General features: G+C 44.2%; 1 protein-coding gene across 1 annotated transcript in view; it reads right to left on the bottom strand.

The window, feature by feature from the left end:
• Positions 1-931: 931 nt before the first annotated feature.
• ptgfrnb (prostaglandin F2 receptor inhibitor b) overlaps positions 932-25768 on the bottom strand; it is a 61479-nt gene continuing 36642 nt past the window's right edge. The window contains exons 11-15 of the mRNA XM_041966498.1: positions 23749-23856; positions 6298-6484; positions 6033-6151; positions 5690-5740; positions 932-4623 (exon numbers count right to left, since the gene is read on the bottom strand). Coding sequence (XP_041822432.1) covers positions 4511-4623; positions 5690-5740; positions 6033-6151; positions 6298-6484; positions 23749-23856 — 578 coding nt within the window. The 3' untranslated portion in view covers positions 932-4510. The remainder of the gene's footprint in view (positions 4624-5689; positions 5741-6032; positions 6152-6297; positions 6485-23748; positions 23857-25768) is intronic.

Below are 25768 nucleotides of genomic sequence, written 5' to 3'. Positions count from 1 at the left end.
ATTGGCTGCAGTTTACTGATGGAGGCATATGGATGTTATCATCGCAGAAAAATCTAAATGAATATTCTTTTTAAGAAGAATAAGAAAGTCCTTAATTGATGAATTAGAGTTGCAGCAGGAGCTCTGATTGGCCAGCTGTTAAGCTCTGACCCCACACTGTCCAATCAGCCCTCCTTTTGCTCTTCTGTGGGTAGGGGCTTCACTTTTCGGGGGCATCCTGCTTCTCGTACGCTTTTAAATCAAAGCGATCACAAAATGCAAATTGGTCACAAGTGTAATTCCTAAAAGGAAGAAAATAAAGCTGCTGCTTTGTCCAGCAGCACCTGGCTCTATGAGGCTAACAGCTAACTTGAGCTAGCCAGGCACCCAATGGGAATCTGTGCAAATGTTAGCAACTGGCTTGCTAGCTTTCCTCCTCCAAGTGCAACGTGAATTTAACAGCGTGACTTAAACTGTTAAATGATGCCTTTTGGGAACGTTTGCAGGCCGTTCAGGGATATGAGGTGCTCCAGTCAGGGGAGTGCACGACAGAAGGCGACGGCATGTTCCCGCCCCTCAGATGTCACTCAGCTGCTATAGTGGGATATGTCTCCACCCCCTTTTTGCTTATACAAAAAATGAAAGAATTGCATTTTCCAGTTTGACTTTAACATTTCAGGAACAGACCTTAATGGCTTTCTCTTTCTCTTTGAGAGGAAAAAGCTCACTAATTAACACGTATGTCTCTTTTTTTTTTAAATCCACACACAAACAGGAATTTAAAAGCAACAAGTTCAACTCTTTCTTCATCGAGTAAAGAGTGATGACAGCACCTGGACTGATCTTCCACAGTCTCTGCTCGTTTGCCAGTGATCACTGGTGATCACCCTGATGAGCACATGACAGAAGCCCCCCCCCCAAAAAAGAAAAAGGACATATAAATTCATTTACAAAAGGAATACATCTTACAAATCTATTTATTTAAAAAACATCGTCATGATTCATCACACTCATTGCAATAAAATGAAAAAACAAAAAGGACACTGGGGAAGTCTTGCAGTGACATGTTCAGTGGTGTGTGTCAATGCTACGTGTGTGTGTGTGTGTGTGTGTGTGTGTTATGAATCAGAGCATTCAGCACAGAGCCCTATTATTCACCTGTGTGCTCAAGTACTGTGAAAATGTGTGTGTGTGTGTGTGTAGAAACGATCAAACCTATTTTGAATACTGCAACAGCACTATCACAGAGAGGCACACACACATACCTGTGGAGTGGGTTTATGGAGACGTACTGGAAGTTTCTGAAGTAACTGTCACCATCAATCAAGCCAAAACACACACATTGTATAAATATTTCTCAAAGTGGACTTTCAGCTGAACCTCTTGAAAATCGAACAGCAGCGGCGATCTCGCACCCCTCTGGCGTCCCGTCCTTCTGTTTCTGGGTAAAACTTAAGCTCAGCTTTCGACGTGGAACGAGTGCTGCTGTTGGAAATTCAACTCTTCTGAACAGCTCAGTTCAGCCAAAAAAGACAAAATAAAGAACATTTGTACAGGTTTGTCTTGGTGTAGCTGGTGTTCTTTTCATTCATTTGTGCAACTATCAAATTGAGTATCTGTCACAGATATTTATTAATCGACAGATTTGGGTATTGCGTTCTGATTGGACGTCTCGCGCCACCTCGTCACGACTGACGGGGTGACAGTTTGAACATGCGATCAGGATCTGTTTTAAACTGATCCTAACTTTGAGTGTTTGAGCTCTGACGCAGGGTGAAAAGCGTGTGATGGGTCCAGCTTTACATGAGGTGTGACCTGACTCCATCCTGATATTGCTCATTGCTTAAAATACCTGTTAGAAACGACTTAAAACAGCGAGCGAACCCCGGCCGGCTGAGGAGGTCTGCCTGGATCCTGCCGGGTTTGGACAGAAACCTCCTCGCTTTGAGTGTGTCGTGACTGGAACAGCGAGCGTGCGTTCACGCAGCCGCCTGCACGATGCCGGAGTCGCAATTCATTCGTTTGCTAGAAAAACACCACAAAGACCCGACGGATGCCAGCTGATACAAGTCGGGCACAGCTGATGTTCTTGATCAGCGGGTGACGGCTTTGTTTTTTGTTCTACAGATCTGATTTCCCGGTTCAGCTGTGGGCATAAAACATCTCGAGCGATTTGGAAAAGGGATCTGAGAGCTGAAACCACTTTCCTGGTTGCTCTTCTTGCTAGTTCGGGATGCTGAAGGACCAGTCAGACGTTGAGAGAAATGCAGAATGCTTCGCTAAACCAGAAGTGACAGGACACGCCTGCCAACTATTTAAGAGTCTCATTAGGTTGGTTATGTGAAATGTGTGGAAATGAGGATGTAGAAGAGGAGGGTTCGCTGTAAGGCTTTATATGGCTTCAGTAAAAATCTGGAAATCAGTTCTTTCAAGGCTAATTGTTTTATTTCTGATGGGTCTCGTTTCGCAGGTTCCCCCCTGCTCCCTGTCTCAGCACTATGCTAAGCTAGGCTAATCTCAGACGCAGGGACAGATCTTTCAGATTCGGTCGGAGTAGGACGTCAAACGAGAGGGTTCCCCAGTATGTTAGACCGCCAATTAAACTCAATGAAGTCATGTGATGTTTAAAGGAATAGCTAAAAATTTGGGGAAACACGATAATTTGTGTTCTTTTGGAGAGTTCCTTAAGAATATTGATAGAAACCTCCCGTCTGTGTGTTGAATGCAAAGCTGGAATGTGGTTAGCTTAGCTCGCCATTCAGACTTTTTGCTCAAGTCCAGCACTTCTGACACTGTCTCTTTACTCTGCGCACAAACAGTCATGTAAAACAGACAATTTGTGGTTTTAAGAGTGGTTACATGCTAGAACGAGTTGACAGTTTATCCATCCGCCCAATAAGTAAATATTTGCAGCATGAAATTTCCCATCAAAATGAAACAAACATGTTGATCATTGAGCTTTAGAGGCTGCGGTGGACAGAGCAGGGCTAGCCGTTTCCCCCTGCTTCCAGTCTTTATGCTAAGCTAGGCTAACCACATCCTGACTCCATGCTCTTATTATCTAACAAAAAAAAAACGTATTTCCCAAAATGTTTAGCTATTCAATTAAAAAGCAAAACTGAATCCGAGAAACGTGCATCACTTTCCTGTTGAAAATGCTGCAGCTGTGGAAGTAACCGAGTTTCTTGCGCCACCCGAACTCTGTCGTAACGTGTCATGTTGCTCACGGTGTGAGCACACGAGTCCGCGTTAGCTGAGAGACGGCTAGGTCGGAAAATCCGGCCGTAGGAGACTCTGACTTTGAAAAGGCTCGCGTTGCTCGTGGACGACGACGGCGCGTCGCCGGAAAACAGTACATGCATCTTCGTCTCGCACAGCACTCGCACGGTAACACACACGAGACGGGCAAAGATACGATTCTGAATGTTTAGAAAAGACGAGTGCTTGCTGTCGCCACTTTCAGCGGCTGTTCAAGTGTTGATCTGGCAATATGCACCAAGCACGCCTCCGTTAGTTCAAATATTGGCACCACGTACAGTATATCTCACACACAAACACACTGACTGCATATGTCCTTGTAAAGCTTAAAAATGTCTCTCACTTTAAAATCTCTCAATTTTCTTAAAACTAGAGCTGAGAATAAAGGTAAATATTGTCCTTTTGTTAAAGTAGGAATACTCTGGGGTGACAGTTCTAGTGCAATACCTCTCGTGTGGAAAGAACGTGGAGCACTTAAGTTTTCTAGGACTTGTGCTGCCTGCATAAACATGACGATTACTCCATAGAAATACAGGCTCAGGCTGCCTGAGCCGCCAGTCTCTGCAAGTACAAAATAACATGAGCAGATACCATGTTCAATCAGACGAGCAAATGAACTTCCGTCTCTCACAACCCCCGGCCGGGCCCTTGAAATTTCCGCTCTTCAAGGGGGGCGCCGGTGTGCTGTTATGCTGAGAGACTCACTTACTGTCGGGAACACGGAGTGGTTGGACTTTGCAGCGAGCCTTGGCATCAGAACTGCAAAAAAAAAAAAGTAGAAGTCCAGCCTGAGCGCTTCATTTGTTATCCCTGGTGGTTACGGAGGCAGCAGATCTGTTTAGTGGTCCTTTATTCCCAAGAGGCAGGAGATCTCAGAAGCCTCCTGTTCCTCGAAAATTATACTCTGGATTCTTCAGAGTCTGTTGTCGTACTATGGTCGTACCGGAGAGCGGATGTATCTGTGTAAAAATCACTGGAAGCGCCACAGATTTCAATGGATCTTCATAGAAATTAAAGTGTCAAAGGCTATTTCCCCCCTCGGTGCTGGTAACAGTCCCCTGCTCTACCACTGCAGAGCTGGAAAATCCCGGGCACCTCTTAAAGCGCTGTGATCGATCGGCCAGGCTTCGGTTCCCAAGGCGATACGTCACTCCCAGCGCCCGTCGCCCGGAAACAACTGGGTGTCCCAGAAATCGTCTATGGGCGTGTGTCTGTTGTGTGCGTGGTGTTTCCTGTGAGCGCTGCAGTGCGTGGGAGCGGGGGAAGCTGTTTGTCAGTCCATCTCCAGGTCCATCAGCTTGTTGCGCGAGCGTGGAGTGTGCGTGGTGTTGCGGCAGCAGCACTGGGCGCACACCAGGCCCAGGACCAGCGAGAAGAGGCCCACACCTGAAGACACACGACAGGGTTAAAGATGGAGGAGACACCATACCACCAAGCTGCTGCGTTCGGTTCTGGAGGTCTGGATCCGGCAGTTATAGTTAAAGCAGTTTCAAAAACCTCTAACTGTGTCGTCCAGACCGTCTGTCTCATTGTCCTGTCTGTTAATAAAGATTTCCTTTATTCATAGCAACTACGGCGATGATGTCCCCAGCCCATTTACGAGATCGGTATGCTAATTTAGGCATATTTTATTGATTGTTATTGGCTTTATTAAGCCTGATAAAATTCAGGTTTTTGTCTTATTTAAATCCGCTGTGCAGTGGCAACGCCAGCTGCCACACACGTGTCCTAAATAAAGATGAGCGCAGCGAGTCAAGTGCAGAGCGGCACACAAAAAAAAACATGCATCAGCCGGTATTTTCAGAGAAGACGTCCACACTGACGGCGAGCATCGGCGAGCCCGCTCTGCTAAGAGAACTCACTTTTGGCCGTTTTCAGGGACATTTTGCTGCTGCTCTTGGCTGAAAGCGAGATTTCAATGTCAGTACATCCAACAGCTCAGTAAGCTAGCGCATGAAAACAGGCTAGAATAATTTGTCATTCTCCATGGCAACCGCAACAAACCAGATGTTGAGTAAGGGATGTTGCCTCCGCAGAGCCCATTTATTCCTGATTATGGACACCTTGAAGGGACCTATCCTGTTTATATCATGGTCACTTGCCAAAGGGGAAAAAAAATCAAGACCATTACATTATATTTTAGTTTTTCACGAGCCGTAACTCGGTTTCCATGGTAACACCTGAGGGTTTGACTAACACCTGAAACAACACATTACCATCCAATACGGTTCTTATGCAAAGGAAACATTTGCAACCCCACTAAACATGGAACATTAGATATAACTTAATGTCATCACTGCTTTTTCTGTAATCAACTTCCGAAATAGGAACATATCAAGTTCAGATATACACACACACAGAGTGCACAGAGGCTTTAGCTACACCTGCAAATCCAACATCGACACTATGTCCATTGTTACTTTGACTTGAGAGTGTACGATGGTTACATTACCTATTGAGGCTGAGACACCATACAGGAGAGGTAACTTCAGGGACTCCCACACTGCAGAGGAAGAGATATTGGTGTTTAATTGGAGCACATAATGTCAACACAATGACAGAATATTTAATTCTCTTTATTCACGCGTTTAAAATATGTGCATGTGAAATCATCTCATGTGCCATGTCCTCACTAATGGACCTTCAGTTCACACTAAGCTGCTGTTTTCCTCTAACGAAGCCCCTCTCCTGAGTATACTGACTCGACAGTCAAAAAGGAAAATGTCCAGCGTTTCTGCGTCAGTGTGGACGCGGCTGTGGGTGAAGCATGACGAAGTCCGCCACGCACTCCTCACCAGCAAATCGGACCGTGAGGAAGATCCGAGACGACGTCAGCTCTCCAGCTTGGGTCCAGGCTCCTGTTGAGGCCGACAGGTACCAGGGAGTGGCAATGCAGTGGTACTCACCGCTGTCACTGGAAACCACACACACACACAGGAATACACTGCAGGTCAGATTGTGGTTGTTATACTGATGATGTACTGTAATCTTTTAGCCATCAAAAGACCCAAACATGTCTGCTGATGACCCGCCGCTGTTTACCCATAACTGCGGCCTCACCTGTCCTGGGTGCCGTGGATGTTCAGCATGTAGGTGTGCGTGTCTTTGCGCTCTATTGAAACGTCACTGGACGAGTTCCGAGCCTCTCGCCTCACGACGCCGAAGCGGTCGACGCTGGCCACCTGGGTCGTCGTCTCTCCACCTCGCAGCCGGGTGAACAGCCAGCGCACCTCGTACGCCAGGTCATCTGGGAGAAGACGCACACATTTCAGTCAAGCTTTCCAGGAAACACCAAGGCAGGACTATACTTCGAAAACTTGTTCATTTTTGTTCGTTCGTGATTTTATAATTTCCTTATTGTGCATCATTAAGAAGAAAAACTTGATGAGGAAAGCACAGAAAGAGCAACAACGGTGGAAGTCCTTTAATAGAACTGACAGACATGCAAAGGCTGCAATAGACGCTCGCAAAACTGCCCTCAAATTTCCAAAAATTGGCTTTACCAATGTCTTCAGAGGAAGGAAATGCATTGTGCACACACACACTGTGTGTTTTAGCTAGAAACTGTGACTGCAAACGTACATTTGTTTACAGAAACCCTCTGCAGGGGACGCTTCAAAAGTGCCACGGATTACATAATTTAATCAAGAGGTGGAATAATGCACAATCATGTGAGCGTGAAGGGTCGTTGATGTGCTTTGATAGGATTAGCTGATCGGAGCGCCGCCTCTTTCCCTCAATAGACCAATCGCGGCTGGACGACAGCCATTAGTCACTTCCTTCATGTAATGTGGGGCTCACGGGGCAGTTTTATTTGATAGAGAGGGGGAAAAAGGCATGCCTGTTGATGGACTTGTGATAACTTTATCAGGACTTTGCCACCGGGATGACATCACCAGGAAGCAGCACATTTACAGAAAGTTCAACTGCCTATTTCCTGGAAACTGTGCCAGCTTTATCTCACATTTATTGTAGTTAATACTGCAAACAGTGTTAAACTGTTGAACGTTTCCACATGTGATTATTTGCATCATATACTACATCTAATATTTACCGTGAGGGGATACTGTACTTTTTACACGATGGCAACTGAGTGACAGCGGGTTATTTTTGGATGTACAATGCAGCCCTCATTTCACTATGATGACTACATAACAAAGGAAGATAACCAAAGCAATAAGACGACTCCATTATCACCACATTAAAACACACACACACACACACACACACACACACACACACACACACACACACAGGCTGCTGCTCCTTCCTCCACGGTAAGAGGAAAGATAAAAAAGATGACGAAGATGAAGATGAAGAGATGAACACATGACATGTAAAGGAGGATCGTGATGACAAAAGAAAGACAACGGGGACAAGACAGAATTTGTGATAACAGATGTAATCTTTGCAAAAGGGGGAGAGCAAGCTAATTATTTCCAAGAACGAGAGAGAGAGAGAGAGAGAGAGAGAGAGAGAGAGAGAGAGAGAGAGAGAGAGAGAGAGAGAGAGAGAGAGAGAGAGAGAGAGAGAGAGAGAGAGAAGCACAAACTAGTCATTAGCCTGTCAGGGAGAGAAGCACTATTAGCACTGCACTGCACCTCCCACACACACACACACACACACACACACACACACACACACACACACACACACACACACACACACACACACACACACACACACACACACCCCTCAGTGTCTTAGTCATCCTCTGTCATTTAGGAGACAAATAGAGGATACAGATGAAAAAATGAGAGAACTTCGGCGAACAACAACGAAAAAAAGAAAAAAGAAAAGATAAACGATGATGAAAAACAATTATGATTTTTAAAAAAAAAGAATGAGCGATGGGGAAATGAGGAGGAAGAAAGAGGAGAACGGAGTGAATATAATGAAGGGAGAGACTGAGGAGAGGAGGGAACTCACCCAGAGCAGAGTAATGAATCACATCTCAATTTCTCTCCCCCTCTCGTCACTAATGGCTTTAATATTCAAGTGCTACATCATTAAAAATCAGTCGTGGCACGAGCAGCGGCAGCAGCAATAACACCGGCCGCCGTTTCAGTTCAGTGTCCCGTGGTCTTAATATTGATTATGATCTGAAAACTTTGGCCCTCCATGTGACACCGGCCAGACTTTCATTGAGCTCTGCTGCATTTATTCATGGTCTCAAGAGGATGACTTTGGTGACCTGTGACAGCCCCGATAGCTTGGTTTTACATGAAATCAGGCCAAAATGAATACTTGTACACATGAAATATACAAATTGCCATTAAAGTTGGAGGACACTTGTGCTTCCTGAAGTATGAACCCTTTCTATTTTGGATACTCGATAAGCATTTTTTTGTACCGCCTCCCTCAGGCCATGCTTTAAAGTTTCAGCAGCACGACTTGAAGAAAGGCAAAACTGAGGGCAGGTTGTTCCTTCATTTAATAATACACAAGTATTTTTAGTTGCAGAGCAGGGCTGATGCTGGATTGCTGATACCGATATTGATATTTGACACTCGCTGCGTTTCCATTGCCCCTAGAAATGCGCAAATCCTAAATATCGCAATAAAAAAACGGTAATGGAAACACCTAAATTTCGAAAATCCTCTCAAATATCGCAAAAAAAAAAACATTTTTACGCTCTCATGAGGTGGTTTTTCAGCCGTGTCGATATTCAGGTGTGTCGCAAAAGTGTAATGGAAACACTTTTTTCGAATTTACACGTCTCCGAGGTCAGCGGGCTCCCCGTTTCGGGACGGCCGCATGCAGTCAGATATAACGTCTTGTTAACTTTGTAGTGTATTTTCTATGTTTTCTGGATCTCAATAAGTAGCAGACTAAACACTACAGCTGTTCCAGCTGTCACGCTGGCTGATCTGTTAAAGACAATCTGACAGCTGTGATCTCGTCCTGTGCGCACTTTGCTAAATCTAATCATTCCGTTTTCATTAATCGTGAGATGAACTTGTGATGAGTGTGTGCACCTCAGCTATGTGGGAGACACGCGTGCACGCCATTAACTTTAATATTTACACATAATTGCTGATAGAAAATATGTTCAAAGGACACTTCAGTAATTCACAGTCCTGTATTCTGCTGCTGCTCCGCCGGCACGAGCTGACGCTGTCAGAGCGAGCCGACGCTGTCAGAGCGAGCCTCGCGTAACAACAAAGTGATCAATAATAGGCCATTAAAATCAGTGATCACTCTAAGTCAACAGATCATTTCTTTATTTCACCTTCAGCATGTGCTTTTTAATTATAGGGCTTTGTGTTAAGTTTTACCGCCACACAGCACGCACACACATCTCGCGGGACGTCCGAGAACTTACGAGAATTTCGGCTGGTTCGCAAAACACTGTTCAATGGAAACACCTGCAAGTCGCATTCGAACTTATTCAACTTATTCAAAAATATCGCTTTTATTTTGCGAACAACTGTAATGGAAACGCAGCTACTGACAATTTGTCACTAATCAATTTATATCAACAGTTAGTACGAATTTCCGCATTATTTGTCAGTACTTAACTTTAAAACAGACTTCACAATTTGGTCAGACATAAGTGGAGGAATCAAAGAAATAATGACGTTCCCACCATTTCTAATGTCAAGTGTCAAAGACAGAAGAGAAAGAAGTGGTGGAGATGAAGATGTATTGGGGCAGTGCAGAGAGAGGGCACAAGTGGCCGAGCGCTCCATCCATCCAATCAAAGAGGAGGAAACAGGAGCTGACACTAAGTGAGGGGTGAACGGGTCGACTGACCACACACACACACAGGAACACACACAGCTGATCTGCCCATTAACATCCTAAAGACACCCCACATGGTTCCTCACGGCAACACAAAGACTGTTGCTGTGGCACAGCGATCACTCTGAAGCACTACAGGGAGCCCAGTTTGTCACGTACTCCAGTCCAGAGCTGCGACTACTGACTTCTGACTTTAAATGAGAACTTCTCAGAGTAAGTATTCCAAGCTGTGTTTCTCAGCAGACATATTGTCCACACATGAGGCTTGCCTCAGCGTAAGCCTATATCCCTTTGAGACCGTCTGCACGGTGAAGACTTTCCTGACAGTGAGGACCCTTCGTCAAAGCTGAACCGTCTATTAGTCAGGGCTCCCATCAGTCCACGCTTCAGTAAAGGAAAAACCGGCTGAGCTCATGTGCACGATGAAGGATGGGAATGATAAGAATGATGATCTCTTGGGTCGTGGACTCGGTGTGACCTGGTGCAAGAATCACGTCCTGAACTTGATGGATGATTACAACAGGAGAGGTTCAAATGAAGGAACCAAGTGTAACAATAACAAGTCCGAACTAACTGTCCACCTGACTGATATGAAATCCAAATTTCCCCGGAGCCGGAGGGGACAATTTCTACTTGGCTGTCTCGTCCGACCGAAAGTTCAAACCGCAAAGATATTAATGATGAGTTATGACAAAGAAAAGCAGCAAATCCTCACGTTTAAGAAGCTGAGAAGCAGCAAATGGACACTTGAAAAATGACTGAAATGATGATGATTGTCGGTTCTACATTGCTAATTTTGACAACGACAATCTGGGTCTTAATTTTTGTCGTTTTAGGCATCATTCCTATTACTACTAATGACATTGTTGACATGTGGCTCAAATGAAGCCAGGACGACCAGACATGTTCCCTTAGGTTGGTAAAACGTCAATAAAAAGCATCCACTTCCTGCTGCAGCTTTGACTGACCTGCTGGACTTCACTGTATTAATGTCATGTTACCAGATCTGGTAGAAATGATGTTGGCAAAGTTGGTAAAGTTCTACTTTAATTTCAATATTTATCAGTAAAAACAACTAATATCAGAATGGAAACACATTAAAACATATTTACTCGGCCGTGCTTTGTGATGACAGGATATATCAAAACTATTTGAACAGCTTTTATAATCACTACGACTACATTCTTATATAATCGCGTCAGAAATATGTGTTTCTCTGACGTCCTGATAACACCAGGTTAACGTCTGACACCGCCGTTAATGATCAAAGACACATTTTGCATAATTCCGCAGGACTGACGCATGAACTCCGGTTGCTTGTTTCAGCAGTGACACCCATATTCGAGGAACGGGGCTATAATTAGAAAGCCTCTGCTTTCTCACAGTTAGCCTCCATCCTTTACTTTCTTTGTTCTTGACGGCGGAGAGGACGGAGAATGAGGAGAGGGAAGGAGGGAGGGAAGGGGATTTGAAAATACTTAGTGACTGAGGAGATTATTTTGTTTATCACATAGCCATGAATCAACAGCGAGAGGCACTCAGCAATGTGAACACATCTCAAGCGGAGTCTTTGGAGAGCACGTAGTATCGCCAGAGACACCCCCACCCCCTCCTCATGGGAGATGCGATATAGGAGTATCTGATCTTCCACCAGCAGGCTGACACACAGCCTCCTGCCCACAGCTGTTCCTGTGCTGAACGCAGTCCCCCTATACGGACCTTCCTAACCCCCCCTGCATGAACTCATGAACTCACTGACTCTCATCCCAACAGTCACTTGATAAGCTACAGGCTCTGTTTACACTGCCTCACTGCACAGCAGTATGCAGCATACAGCTGAACAGGAAGAGAAGTGTGTGTCTGTGCTGCTACATTAGCATTTTTTTTTTTTGCATGTAAACAGATATCACTATAAAAAGGTGCAATGTGTAAGATGTGGCCAGAATTTTAGCTTAAAACGCTAAAAAATGAACTAACACTATTAACAGAATGTGAAGAAGTAATAGTTTAAAGGTGTGTTTGTATTGTGTTGCAGACATTACTACTGAAGCTAGCATGCTAACCAGCCCTCTGTCGGGGCAGACTCCAGCCAGCTAACAGGGCCACTACTTGCACAGCTAACTAGCAGTTAGCGGTTACTCTGGTGATACGCTGCCCCCCTGTTAGTTTGGAGCAACCTTTGACAGGTGGCCAGTTCTTCCACATTTACATATCATTATATTTTTGTCTGACTTGCCCATGAAACAGGTAGATTGGGTCCTTGTGTATTGTCTTACCCTTTTGGCACACAGGTCAGACAGTACGCAACAATTAAGTGGCAGCCTGGCTCAACAGATGATGATTAGCGTTAGGCTATGCTACTGTGGAGTCCAGGAACCCACTAAGATGCCCTTGATACAGCTAAGGAAAAAAAGTGCTAAGTGTAACAAACTAGTTGGTGTTTTCAAAGTTATGTTGCTAACATTACAATAAAACAAATATTGCATGCTTCACTCTACTTCAATTTGGCTAGCTTGTGACTTTTATGAGCTTTAATGTAGCTTGCTAGCTGGCTAGCTAGCAAGTTGTAGTCAGTGTTACTGTGTAGCGACGTCACAGTGGCTAGCAAAAACATTGTGCACACTGGCTCAGACAATTAGTTAACATCTGCTAGCGGCTAGCAAGCCATCTGTCTTATATTTCCCTGGTGAGCGAAAAATATCTTTTAATACGGTTCTAATATTTCACTTTATTGGAAGAACGTCGTTATTTTGTTCACCATGGTTCATCAGCATTAACAGTGAGTCAGCTGGCAGCATTTGTGGTTTTGTTCTTTCATCTATTAGGCTAATGCTGAACTGTGCTCTTTCAGGAGCCAACGTTTGTGTGGGTGTCGATGGACAAGAAATGAAATCAATGCAGTCGTTTATTTATCAAATAATTGTATTGTTACATCAATGCAACTTTTTTGCTGATTGCATATTTATGTTAAAACCACACCCAACGGTGTTTCTCCTCATGTCTCATTGAGCCAGGTGGAGCTCGCAGGGGGAGTTTATGCACTGCTTCCTCTATCTGGAGGATGCTGATCATCTATCATCACATCTGCTTCCATCTTCATATTAATTCTCTCTCTCTCTCTCACACACACAGAATGCCATCACTAGCTTTAGGAATCATCACAGTGAATTCATCACAGTGGATTATGCAATTTTGCAAGGCTAATTTTGAGGTATTTATCATATTTCCTCTCTCTTAATCTTCCTTTATTCCCTTTTTACTCATTACAAAGCTTTAGTGTTCATATGGAGTGGCACGTTTGGTATACACATTCAGGGGAGGTGGGTGGCGTGTGATTGACTGGGGTGGGCTGGTCTGGGCCAGGATGCCATGGGTGATCTCTTAATGAAAAATCTCACTGGACAAACTTTATTCTACTGACATCTGAAAGGCTTTTCCACTTGTCTGGTAGGTTTTATATGTGATCTATCCTGTCACAGTGAAAAATATTATATCCAACCAACAGCAACTGTGCTCTTTTTTGGTCTTTTCACAGCATTTGTTGACAATAAGAGACAGACTGATATGTTTTTGGAACAATCAGGCTCTTTTGCTGGGGGGGAACGGGAACGGCAGTCAGCTGACAGACTAGTTGATGACAGAGTTTGACAACATGGTGTGTCAGAACTTCACAACTATGTTCGCTCTACCGCTAATAACACTTTTAGGTGGTGGAGCAGATTCAATAAAAAAAGGGGGGTGCGGGGGGGGAGAAAACTACAGTGCATCTCTAATAGAATATCTGGCTCCTGTCTGAGCTAATAAAACTAAAATGGCTGTCTGTGGAAATGAAGACAGTCTGATTGGATTTCTCTGGATTAATCCCTTGAGGAGAGTCCAAGGCGTAAAACTGCCTGACACACACATGCACGCACACACAAAAGACTGACAATTACCAGCAGAGCTTCTAATGAAACTGTGTGTGTGTTCTCTGCTCCATAAAGCAGGACAGCACTGGTAGAGCGGAATACTAAACACTATAAAAACACTATTTAGCCTCACAGAAACAAAGCCACCGGGAAGCAAAGTTTCCCCCGTTACTCGCTGCATGCTTAATAATGAATGCAAATTCTGCTTGATATTTGGCGCGTTTCGCTCGCAGATGCCTTCTGAGTGCACGACCACTGAGTTAACACTGATGCACCACAACATTTATCATGAGGCCGACAGATATATTTTCAGACGTTTAACCGCTAAATGTTGATATTGAAAGACGTGAGATGCTCTTTTGATGTCTTTATCGTTCGCGGGGTGGAAAAACCACAGAGAACTTCAGACGCTGTTTCGGCCTTTTCCAGTGTGCCATGTATCAAAGTATGAGTTGGGGGGGGGGGAGTTGTCTGTGGCATATGAGGAATTATGGTCTCTTTGTCTAATATGTCTTATGAATTCAACACTTCAGTGTCACAAAATGGACAAGCTCAAAACAAGAACCAAAACCCGTTATTCTAAGCACTGTTAGCACGTTCGGTGGCTAATGTGGCTAGTAGCATCTATTGCAGACCCGAGGGAGTATTTGACATTGAGGGAGAGTCCAGAGAAGCCGTGTGAAGGCTGAGCCTCATTTGAAGCCACTTGAATAACCAGAGTAGTAGGTTTGATGTGGGGAAACTGTTCTTCCATGTTGCTTTTGTTTGCACTCACAGCCAGAGCGAACGTTATCTCCACACTTCATACTGCGACACAAGCTCAGCTGCTTCTGTTGTTACAGGAAAGCCCACTCGGCTGCGGCGTGTGTGTGTCTGCTGCTGCTGCGTGTAGACGTACTTCATAGACCCCACAGCGCACTGACTGATTTACTTATATACTCTGAGTTCTTCGCCAAATAAACGCTGCTGAGATGCTTAATCCTTCCCTTTGTCTAACACTGAGAATGGATCACATTACATTTACTAATTAACCTACATTATGGGCAGTGTTGGGAAAGCTACTTAGAAAGTGTACTGAGCTAAGCTACCACTTACTCTATATTTAATGAAGCTTCACTATGCTGTAGATACACCCGGAGAAATGTGGCAAGCTAAGCTGCAGCAACGTGGCAAGAGTAGATTGAAGCTGCATCCTTTTTATTTTTGACACTGGACGAACTTCAAGTGGAGATGAATAAAACTGTCAGTCAAACAGAGAGGCGGGCAAAACATGCTAATGCTAATGCTACACAAATGTCCTCCATGTAATACAAAAAGCAGGTGTCCGGAGTGTGTGTGTAGCTTCTTCTTGGGGTCGCACAGTAAGCACCTGAACACATCGTTTTAAGTGAGCGCCGTGCTCCTGGAAGTGCTTCTATGGCGGTGGCGCCACTTACTGATTCTTCAAAAGTTTTATTTCATTCGTTTTATTAGCCTGTAGCTCATTTTCTTTCCTGCTTGGAGCCAATAAACACGTCCGCTTTGTTGATTCTTTATTCTTTTTTACGATATGTACTCTTAGTTTGCAAGTTTTCAGTTATTTCATACTTGTTGTCTTGTTTTATTTGCCTTTAATAGCTGTTAATACAATTCTTGTCCTATATTTGTGTGTATTAAGGTCCCACAGAATGATTCCCAAATGCATCAATGGAGGATAGTGGGGATTTTGTCAACAGCTCCCGCTCTAATTCACACACATATCTTGGTTATTTTGCACTGAAACCCCCAACAACCTTCAACAAGTTATTGAAATGGGATCATCTCTAAACTAGGTATTATTGTACACACACATCTAATAGATTACTGTCAAGTAGCATGAACTGGGTCCTTTTATGGCTCAGCTAACAACTTAAACCTCCCTTGAACTTATTTCCCGCCAATACTAAGAGAATATTTTTGGTTGAATAAGATAAATGATCTGTCCCTGAAGACTTCTCTGTGGATTTTAGTAAACGATTACATGTTATTCCACCTCAACAAGAATGAAACTGATCAGAGAACACTAAGAGAGAGAAATCACATTGAAATTTGTAGACAGTGAAAAGAGACGTCATTCAGGAAGCTTACGTCAAAGAAACATTTTCTATTCTGATACATTATCAGTCGAGGCCCGTCGGTGAAACCTGTGACTCTCGTCTTGCTGAATGTCCCCATTGACTTCCACTGTAAACCCAAACAGAGGAAAACCACCCCCCGAGAGCAGCCATGACGTTTTATCGTCGCACATGTAAAACTGCACTCTTCCCAGTCTGATCTCGCTGAAATCTGCCATTTCTGAGGGTCTCCTTTGAAGCTGCTTCTCCGCTCCCATTCCTGTTTAACTGGAAGAACTAATGGAGTGAAGACGATGGCGCTGCTCTGCTGTTTTCAATTTGTGCTTTACTGTCACGTCTTTTCCTCTCCTCTTCCACTGCTTTCCTGCTTTTATGCCCCTCTTCCATCTCGGTCTTTGCTTCGTTAGCTACCGTTTGCTCCAGTTCTTAAACTACAGTATAAATATCCAGCGTGAGACAGTGTTTGATGTTTTCAGACCCTTTCTGCTCCTCTGCTGAACACCTTTTTTAGTAGCAGCAGCTTTGATTTTTTGCAGTCATCTAAAGGCCACTGAATACTAGAAAGGATTTTTTGACAACAGCTGAACAAATGACTACTGAATAACTTGCATGAGGAAATCAAGAAAGAACTGTGCGTGTTTTTTTTTATTATTCATCGCCCATAACTGACAGACTGAATTAGATCTGATCATTTTTATCACTTCACATGCATTTGGCATTCAGGTTAGTGAGATAATGGAACTGGGACATGAAAGTCACTGTTCAAATAGCAAAAATGCTAACAGGAATTTTGCATTAATATGGGCTTTTCGATTCTTGACATAAGAGGCCAAATCTACACTTAGTGTTAGAATGAGGAGTGGATGAAATCAACTTCATCATGAGTAATAAATGTCATCTTTAGGATGTATTAAACTGGTGACAATTGGCTAAGAATGAACATTTAGCATTACGTCACACTACACTGCTAAACTGTTGCGATACAAAGCAGGAAAAAAGTAAATGCCACATATTCAAAAAGCCACAAACTCAAATTCAGCTACCTTTTCAAGTGTATTGGCTAATAAAACAGACATATAATAATAAAAAAAACACTCATACTGCCATTTTTCCCACTCACACACACCACAAGATTACATTCAGGAAAACAAAACTATTTCTTCTGGCGTTATTGGACCAGGAGGGCATCAAACTCCAACGTTCATCCGTGCAGAAATTCAACTTTCTTGCCATTATCTTGTCACTTCTCGCTAAAATGGGGAGTATGTGGTGGGGAGCTGAGCTCAGCTGAGGAAAGCCCGCTTTCGAGCATCGATGTGTGGGCTCAGGGGCCCCTGTAGTGCCACCCAGATGGTTGAATTGGGAACGGCTTGTGAGCGGCACGGGTAGAGTCTTCTGTAACGTTATTACCGCTCTGAAAAAAGCGGCTGGTAGCCGGGCAATGCGGCTTGTTTCAACTTGAAATGAGCATGAGAAAGGTTCACGGGAAAGAAGTAGAAATTTTGATGCTACAGGAAAGTTCAGGGGACGTGAAAACAGGAGCGACAAACTGACCAAATCAAGCAAGAGAAGAAACAAAAAGGGGGGTTAGCTTTTCCTTTAAATCAGCAGCTGTTATTGGTTCACCACAAACAGTCTGTCATCCTTCCTCATCACCTCACCACTTCATCTCCTTCACTGTCCATCCTCCCTTACCCGTCTCACTCCTCTCTGTTCAACAACTCTTCCCGTTCTTTCTCTCGCCACTCTGTTAGAATGCACTGCCTTCCTCTCCTTTCGCTCTCATCCCTGTCTCTCTCTTTAGGAAACTTTACATGCTGTTCTCGAGCCACTCTTCCTCCATTTACTGCCTCCTCTATTCACTCCCTTTCCACTTTAACAATCTGCTTCGCTCCCTCCACTTCTCCCCATTCACTCCCACTTTCTCTCACTCTCTCTCCATCCCGCCGTCTATTCTTCCTCTACCTCTTTCTGTCTCCCCGGCTGGCTAACGGAGCGTGAGATTGGCTAATTAACGGCTGCCTGTCGGCCCTGCAAAGACAGCTGGGTAATTTGGTGAGAGCGGAGAGAGGGGAGGGAGGGGGGGGCCGAGGAGGAAGTGAGCAGCAGAGGAGCCAAAAGAGGAGAGAAGGATGTATCGTTATATTTATCACGCAGAGCTATTTTAAAACACCGTTTAGGTTTTCAGATGTTAATCACCTGTTCCTGACGTTGCACCTGTGAGCTGCTGTACTCCTCATTAAATGTTATTTGCTTTGCATCCACGCGTATGCCAGCGAGAATCCTGGGATTTGATGATGCAAAGGAAACTGAACAAGGTCCAAATCAAAATATCGGCTTACAGGAGGCGTCACGCCAGTCGGGTTAAGCTGTTTAAAGCTGCAGTTATTGATTTTTTGGCCACTTGGGGGCAGCAAAACAAGCTGTCAACACAACACTGACCTGTTATCACTTCATGAAGATGCGATGGCAGATGGACTGGCAAACAAAAATCCAGCAGACATGGAGCGACGTTAGCAGTCGTATTTCTGATGAAGGCAAACTACTTTTTCTTTCCTTTCCTTTTTTTTTTTTTTTTAGGAAAAAGCTGACGGCCACAGCTGGAACATATAATTGCAAGTGAATGCATTTGAAGATCCGACAAACACATCAAGTTTTAATAACCAGCTTCCACTTCAAAAGCTTGATTGAAGAATTGTGACACAAATGCATTTGAATAGCAATGAAATGGTTATTGTTGGATTTTCATTACATGCCTTCTCCTGATAGCGTCTGAATTCCTTTCATCAGCTTTGTCATTTTCTCTGCAGCGCGTTCCAGTAAACTTAATGTTTTACAAAAGGACTAAATGAGCTCCTGAAGTGGCTACCAACAACACTATCTGATAATCAATAAAACAAGCGGCGCTGTCGTTTTATCAGAAGCTGGTTTTCCCTCTGTCGTTCTGTGAAAAGTGAGATTTTTGGCAGATAAATGGAAGGTTAATTGCTCCACCAAACAGCGTTTCACACTGGGAACTGAAATGCGAGAATTTACCAGGGATTCTCATTAAAGTACCTGCAGGTTGTGAGCATGAGCTGTCATCACGGTAAGTAACAGCATACAGATATAAGCTTTGAGAACAGGGTGTTTTAAAATGGAAAGTATAAAAATACAGAATGTGATGACAATCATTTGCATTATTGTGATCTCTGGCTGGAAGTTGAGTTAACTTCTTAAGATCCTTTGACATCACTTCTTCGCTGAGTCTAAATTAAATCATCTTGATCGACAGTTGAATTGTGGCTGTCCAACGTTAGCATTATTTTTGGTCTTTTCCTGTATGGCTGATGCCTTGTTTGGAGGCAGAGAATGTCTGTGTGTGTGTGTGTGTGTGTGTGTGTGTGTGTGTGTGTGTGTGCGCGTGCGCACCAGTGAAGTACAAAGCTTTATTTTCTCCCAGGAGGAACAGACTGGTATACTGTTATTTTAACAAAAGAATTTCAGAGCAGAAAAACAGCGACGTGTTGAGAAGACACAAACTGTCACAGCTTCGGTGGCAGCTCTTCAAAAAAAAAAAAAAAAAAAAAAAAAAAAAAAGAGCGAGAGAAAAATATCTCTAATGGTGATGTCATCTCACCATCACTGATTTCAAGTGTGCGCCGTCTCACTAACACACACTGCCTTGACTGCAACAACATGCCAGTCATTCCAGTGGTAATGAATGCTGTGTGTCCGCATGCAGCGGCACGCTGAGATAGCACATCAAAGGCCGAACGGAGCGGGGTCGAAGAGATACTCAAACACGCATGCCCCTGCGCTGAATGTTAGCTGAAACATTCCTTCCATGGACTTTAATTTGACAAATGATTACTGACCTACAATAATGGCCCAGTTACTGGAGATCAGCTTTAACTCTGAGGACTGAAAGAACAAAGATCCCAGTGGTCTCAAACTGTGGAAGAGCAGAACGTCAAACACTCGGATTTGACGTATTTTGTCCACATTCAGTTCTGTTCTTCTGTCAAAAGTCCAGACAGGAAGTGATGAGAGCAGCGCATAAAAAGTCAACTGACAGCATCATCGTGTGCAACTTAAACGTAAACAAGCCGAACAGCCTAAAGCCTTGCAAGAGGTGTCTGGAAGCTGTTCATTACACCCGACGAGACAAGTTCTGGGCGGGAGAAACGATGCACCGATGATTCACTGCGACCGCTTTTAGAGCCTTGAATCTGCAGCCAGCTGTGCGAGGCTGCTGTCGTCATGCGAACGTGCTCACAGCGGCGACGCGAACACGCTGATGTTTAGCAGGTGTAATATGTATGTATCAGCTTCTATGTAGTCTCTGTAATCTGTAATCTCTGCAAAGGGTTCCTTGTTGCACTACTGCAGTTCATGCAAGGTCTCTCTCTCACACACACACACACACACACAGGCATGCATTTACCTATAAGTAGTTAATAGCTGCACTAATACAAGGCTAAATCTGCACCACTGTGAATATGATCTATATCTGACTAAGCAGTGAGGAATAATGAGGGATATTTTGCATGTGTTTTACTGGGCCACCGTCATAAAAACAAGCTCCAACAGGAGAGCTGTTTTCAGCCATGTGCCACACATGCGCACACACACACACACACTAAAAACATCTTTTTGTTGGGTGTAACAGCATATTACACCATAAAGCAGCGCCCTTGCACCTGCATGCACTCGTCTTCAGACTGCAGGTCGATGCAGTTACTTCAGTTGAGCAACATTAGCTGCGCCATGTACACTCTTCCAACATGTAGCGACGTGTGTGTGTGTGTGTGTGCGTTCCAACACAAATGACTGGTTGATTAGTCTGCGCCTCACCTTCGTAGCTCATTGTTCTGACACAATAAGACGAGAAGGGACACTTCAGGAAATGACTGTAAAGCAACAGTGTGTGCGCGCATGAGAGTAAGCAGGTGAGTGAAGGTTTGGCTGTCGGCCAAAGCCAACAGAAACACCACGCCTTTATTGACACATGCCACTCGATACCAGCTCGCTAATTTGTCTGCTGAACGTTTTACCTGTGTGTCAGTCATACTTTCGCTGCCTCGAGTTGCTCAACCTGTTTGACAAATTGAAACGGTAAACGCCACTAAAGGGCTTAATGATTCTTTGGGACTGATAGCAAACATTATACTAGTTAGCAAGATGGTAATGGAATGGAAACATGATTAGCAACTACTGTGTGTATCAAAAGCCGGATATATCCTATTCATCTGCGCCACAGAGCACTATGAGACATGTTTCTTTCATTACCATGAACACACACAGTAGTTCCCAATCCCTCAAACACCATCCTGTTGCTGGAAGCACTCGCTAGGGGCCCAAAAGTGGATTAATGAGCAGCTGAAAATAGTCCCCAATAAAGGCGCATCTTAGTCGGGTTTGAGTAACATTTGTGGAGAACTCCAGTGGCCAGCTGTTTCGGGAAATTACTGAGCCCATTTTAAAAATGAGCAACTTGGTCTCCTTAGTTTCTACCACCATTACCAGGGAGCTAACTTGGCAACTTAGAGGAACTGATTTTCTGGTTCAACGTTGCTGCAGAGAAAAAGACCCACACTGACGAACGAAGAGCACAAAATGTGACACTTTAGCCAAAACTCACGTGTGTTGAAGTGAGAAATGATTTATCAGGGTGTTTAACTATGTGGATAAGTGCTCTCCAATCAAAGTTTACTTGAGTCGCTGCACAGTAAACCACCTACTTTAATATGTCACCCCAATACACACAATAAAAAAATATTCACCTTACATTTAGTCTTAAGTTTATTTTCAACTTATATCTGAAAAATTCATCAGAAACGTGTCTTTCAGAACACACCGTCTCTGTTACACCGGATTATCCGCAGACCTCACTTGAGACACTCTGTAGAGGCTTTTTTAAAAAAAAGTAGTCCCAGTGAAAATTGTGCATAATGAGATCTATACACAGTAACCGGGACACAGCTAGACATCGCTAGTTAATATTTCAATGCCTCGGCGAAAACACACCGCTCACAGTGTTGCCTCTCTTCCAGTGGTGTTTGAACACTGCACCTGAACATCTGTATTGTGTTCATGCTTAAAACTAATAGAGCCTGTTCAAAACGTATGCCCATCTGCAGATATTACACAAAATACTACAGGATGCTATACAAAATATTCTATAATATTATTGGGGTGACCACTGCAGAACATTTTACAGAGGACCAGGAACTCTGCTCTGGGGCATGTTTTAATCCACAATTGGTCTGATTTGCCTCATCTTCACAGTTCTTCTAAGTAAGTAAGTTCTTCTGGTTTCACACTTCCTGCAGATTTTTGATAAAAAATGGCTAAAAGTAGGAAAATGTTTTTTTTTTCTCTTCTGATGGACAACACCTGCCCCTTACAAGCTGGTATATAACGCTCATGCAACTTGAAAACACAAAAATCCAGTATATTCATGCGCATTGCAACATTCCTTTCCTCGCTCCTTCCTTCGCATAGTGAACACGTTCATGCGTAACTTGTCAGCTGTGGTGCTGAGGGGGAATTTCTTCCCATGGAGCATCTGTCTGAGAGAGCGTGCTCCACAGCCACCAACCCACCAACCCCTGCGGCGTTCCACTGCTGCCAGTGAATATTGGTGTTTATGTAGACACAAACTAAACGCATGCACACAAAGACGCATTTCAGTGAGGATCACAGGTGCACAGACGTGTGTTCATATGTGTTTACATGTCCATTATTTCCAAACAACCAGGCATGCACAGATTAGCAGCCAGTGACGAGGTCCAACACATGTTGGACAGTAAAGAAAGACGCATAGAGGGGGAGAGAGATGGCGACAGATGGACAGAGGGAGGTGGTGAGTGACGCATGGTGTCATGTGATCTGCTTAAGTTAAAGTGTAAAGGAGTGATGAAGAAGAGGAGGGAGGATGGACGATTAGAGTGAGGGAGGAAAGGAAATGAGGGGGTGGGACAGAAGGAGAAATAGATAAACAGAGTGAAGGGGGGATCGTGGTGGGTTGCACTGCAGATGGTTGGTTTCTGAAGGAAGGTAGGAGCCTCAATTCTGTTCGAGTCTATGGGGAATTTTCAGAGGTGTAATGTAGCCAAGTACCAAGTCAGCTGGTTGCTAACTTCGTCTGTTTTTCAGAGCTTTTTTGGCTGCATCTGAACAACAACGTTGATCAGAACGGTGAGAGGGAACCAAAACAGTTCCACTGCAAATGTCTGCATCTCATTAAATGCAACCATGATCTGATGATATTGAGCTCATTTCAGATGTGAACGGTGATAGCCGAGACTGAAACGCTGTACTCTACACCACGAGACAAAACCAGTATTACAAGCCGCAAACACGCACTCACAAAAGAAAGTGAAAGAATTAAGAGGGGTGTGTGTGTGTGTGTGTGTGCATGTTGCGTGTGTGTTAACAATAGCCACAGACAAGAGAGAGTATATTTCATATATATACAAGCAGTTGAAATGCGGAAGTCACATCATTCTTATTAGCAGTGGTGCTGACAGGCTGACAGGTGAAGAATGCAGCAGAAGCGTGTGTGTGCGTGTGTGTGTGTGTGTGTGTGTGTTACATCGGTGTAAAAATAACATTCAAAGAACTCAAGAGAAAAACAGGAACAGTAACTGATAGTCATTTATGAGTATATGTGAGAAAACATCTACAAGTATGTGCGGTCTACCTGTGTGTGTGTGTGTGTGTGTGTGTGTGTGTGTGTGTGTGTGTGTGTGTGTGTGTGTGTGTGTGTGTGTGTGCTGTACCAGTCTTTGGCGAGGATCCAGAGACGCTCAGCGAACACGCCATCTTGGCTGTTTCCCATGGATAAACACTGCTGGCATCTGATTGGATGGCGATGGAGAAAGACGGGCCTGCAACACCAACACATCAGCTCAGACAATCTTCATTCAGAAAACATTTGACACGGGCAGCAAACATCAGAGACGCTCGACGGAGATCAAAAGGATCCATTTGAAGACCGACTGTTTTTAAAACCTACACATACTATAGTTCTGCGTGCGCGTCCCTGAGGGGCCGCAGTAGATGTGAGCTTGCTGGGAGAAAACTGTTCGGCTTTCAGATGGTGAACACTGCTTTAAAGTCAGAGGCTGCAGTCTCTCTGATATGCTGAAATTCACGAGGAGGAAACAGCTGTGGCGCAGATAAAAAGAGATGGACAAAAATAGATTAAAGGATAACTAACTACGAGCAAAGATGCAGTCAGCAATGCAGATGTAAACTCTGGTGTCATTTGCGGGGGTTGAAACAGGAGTTAGGCCACCCTCGCTGCCACAATCCTGACCATGATGTCATAAGAAAACTTTACATGTGGATTTCCATGCACGTCCACATTTAAACCACTAACACCCTCTGATTTTGGGAGCAGATGAAAAATCCAGTGTTTCGGCACTGCGAGCAGCCCCTGGAGGCTGCAAGGCTTCAGAAGTGATGGGCAGCACGAGCGGAGAACATCAAGGAGGAGACCACGGACTCGTTAAAAGCGCAAGGCTTTGCCACCGTGGAAGCGATTATGCGCTGCGCATTTCAAGGCGACAGCCGATTAGATGTGACGTGTCTGTTGCGCAAAGTTGTCACGGGCATTTTTCACGACAATCTGGCTCGTCATAAAAGAGAGGTGTTACTAATGACGTTAAACAAACTGTCCCAGTGAGCCGAGACAGTGTGACAGTGAGCCAGCGTGCACAATACCAGGACGCCGTCCCCACTATGACATGTCAACACGTTCTCATTGAAAAAAAGGCTCATTTTGAGGGTCACAAAGGTCCCCGAATTTTTGACAAGGAGACACTTTGCCTTGAATGTGGCATTAGAGGACAGGTTGAGGGGTGTCATTGAACTCCTTAGGAATCACCCTGATCCTCCCAAATGTCAGTGTGGTTGTGTAATATTTTGCTGTGGACTCGAGCGTTGGGGACAGATGGACTGGCAGTCACACAGATGGACAGACAAACCAACTGCTATTCTTGGACTGAGACACTAGCGCTATCTGGTTGTTTGGTCACTGCTCTGTAAGGATGCAACTGCTGGCTGAACGTTTGTGTTTGTGGTGTCTGAGGGCGGGATGCAAGGTCTCAGTCTGCTCTACCCCCATCGAAACCCTGGCAGACTTCGTCCACCTCGCCCAACTGCTATTCCTGTGTTGATATCTGACAGGTCTATTAATGTTAACATTTAGCTTTCCATACTTCTACATACTAATAAGACAATCCTGAAAACCTCATCCCCATTGTTCTCAATCATACTGCCACACATCCCAAGCCTGCCTCACAGGTTCTTAGTTTTTCCTCCCTGACCAATAAATCATTTATAGTCAGGAAACTTATTGAAGATGATGCCCTTGATGTTATTTTTGTTCCTGAAACATGGCTAGACACAAATAATTTCACTCCCCAAGTACAACTTTCTGCACAGTACAAGGCAGAGCAAACAAGGTGGGGGAGTAGCAGCCATCTTTTCCAACTCTTTAAACCATCTTCAGGTCTCACTTGGAGTACCAGAGCTTTGAAGTTATCAAGGTATCACAAGTTGACATGTCCAGAAAGGGAACTTCTGTCTTTTCAGACTCATTTTCTCAGTGCAAAGTCCTCATTGGTGCCTTTATCTGAGAGCAGCAGTTGTGATGCCCTGGCTGATTGCTTTAATTCTCTTCTTACAGATGGTATCAATAACAGCGCACCAAATGCTGAGACAGCATCTCTCAAAGCAGCTCAGAAGAGACTGCCGTTAAGATGAGCGGATGTGGAGAAAATCAAAACTGCATGT

The sequence above is a fragment of the Chelmon rostratus genome, chromosome 24 (genome assembly GCF_017976325.1).
Source record: "Chelmon rostratus isolate fCheRos1 chromosome 24, fCheRos1.pri, whole genome shotgun sequence".
Classification (NCBI taxonomy): domain Eukaryota; kingdom Metazoa; phylum Chordata; class Actinopteri; order Chaetodontiformes; family Chaetodontidae; genus Chelmon; species Chelmon rostratus.
The sequence above is the reverse complement of the archived record's forward strand: the minus strand, read 5'-3'. Positions and strand labels throughout refer to the sequence as shown.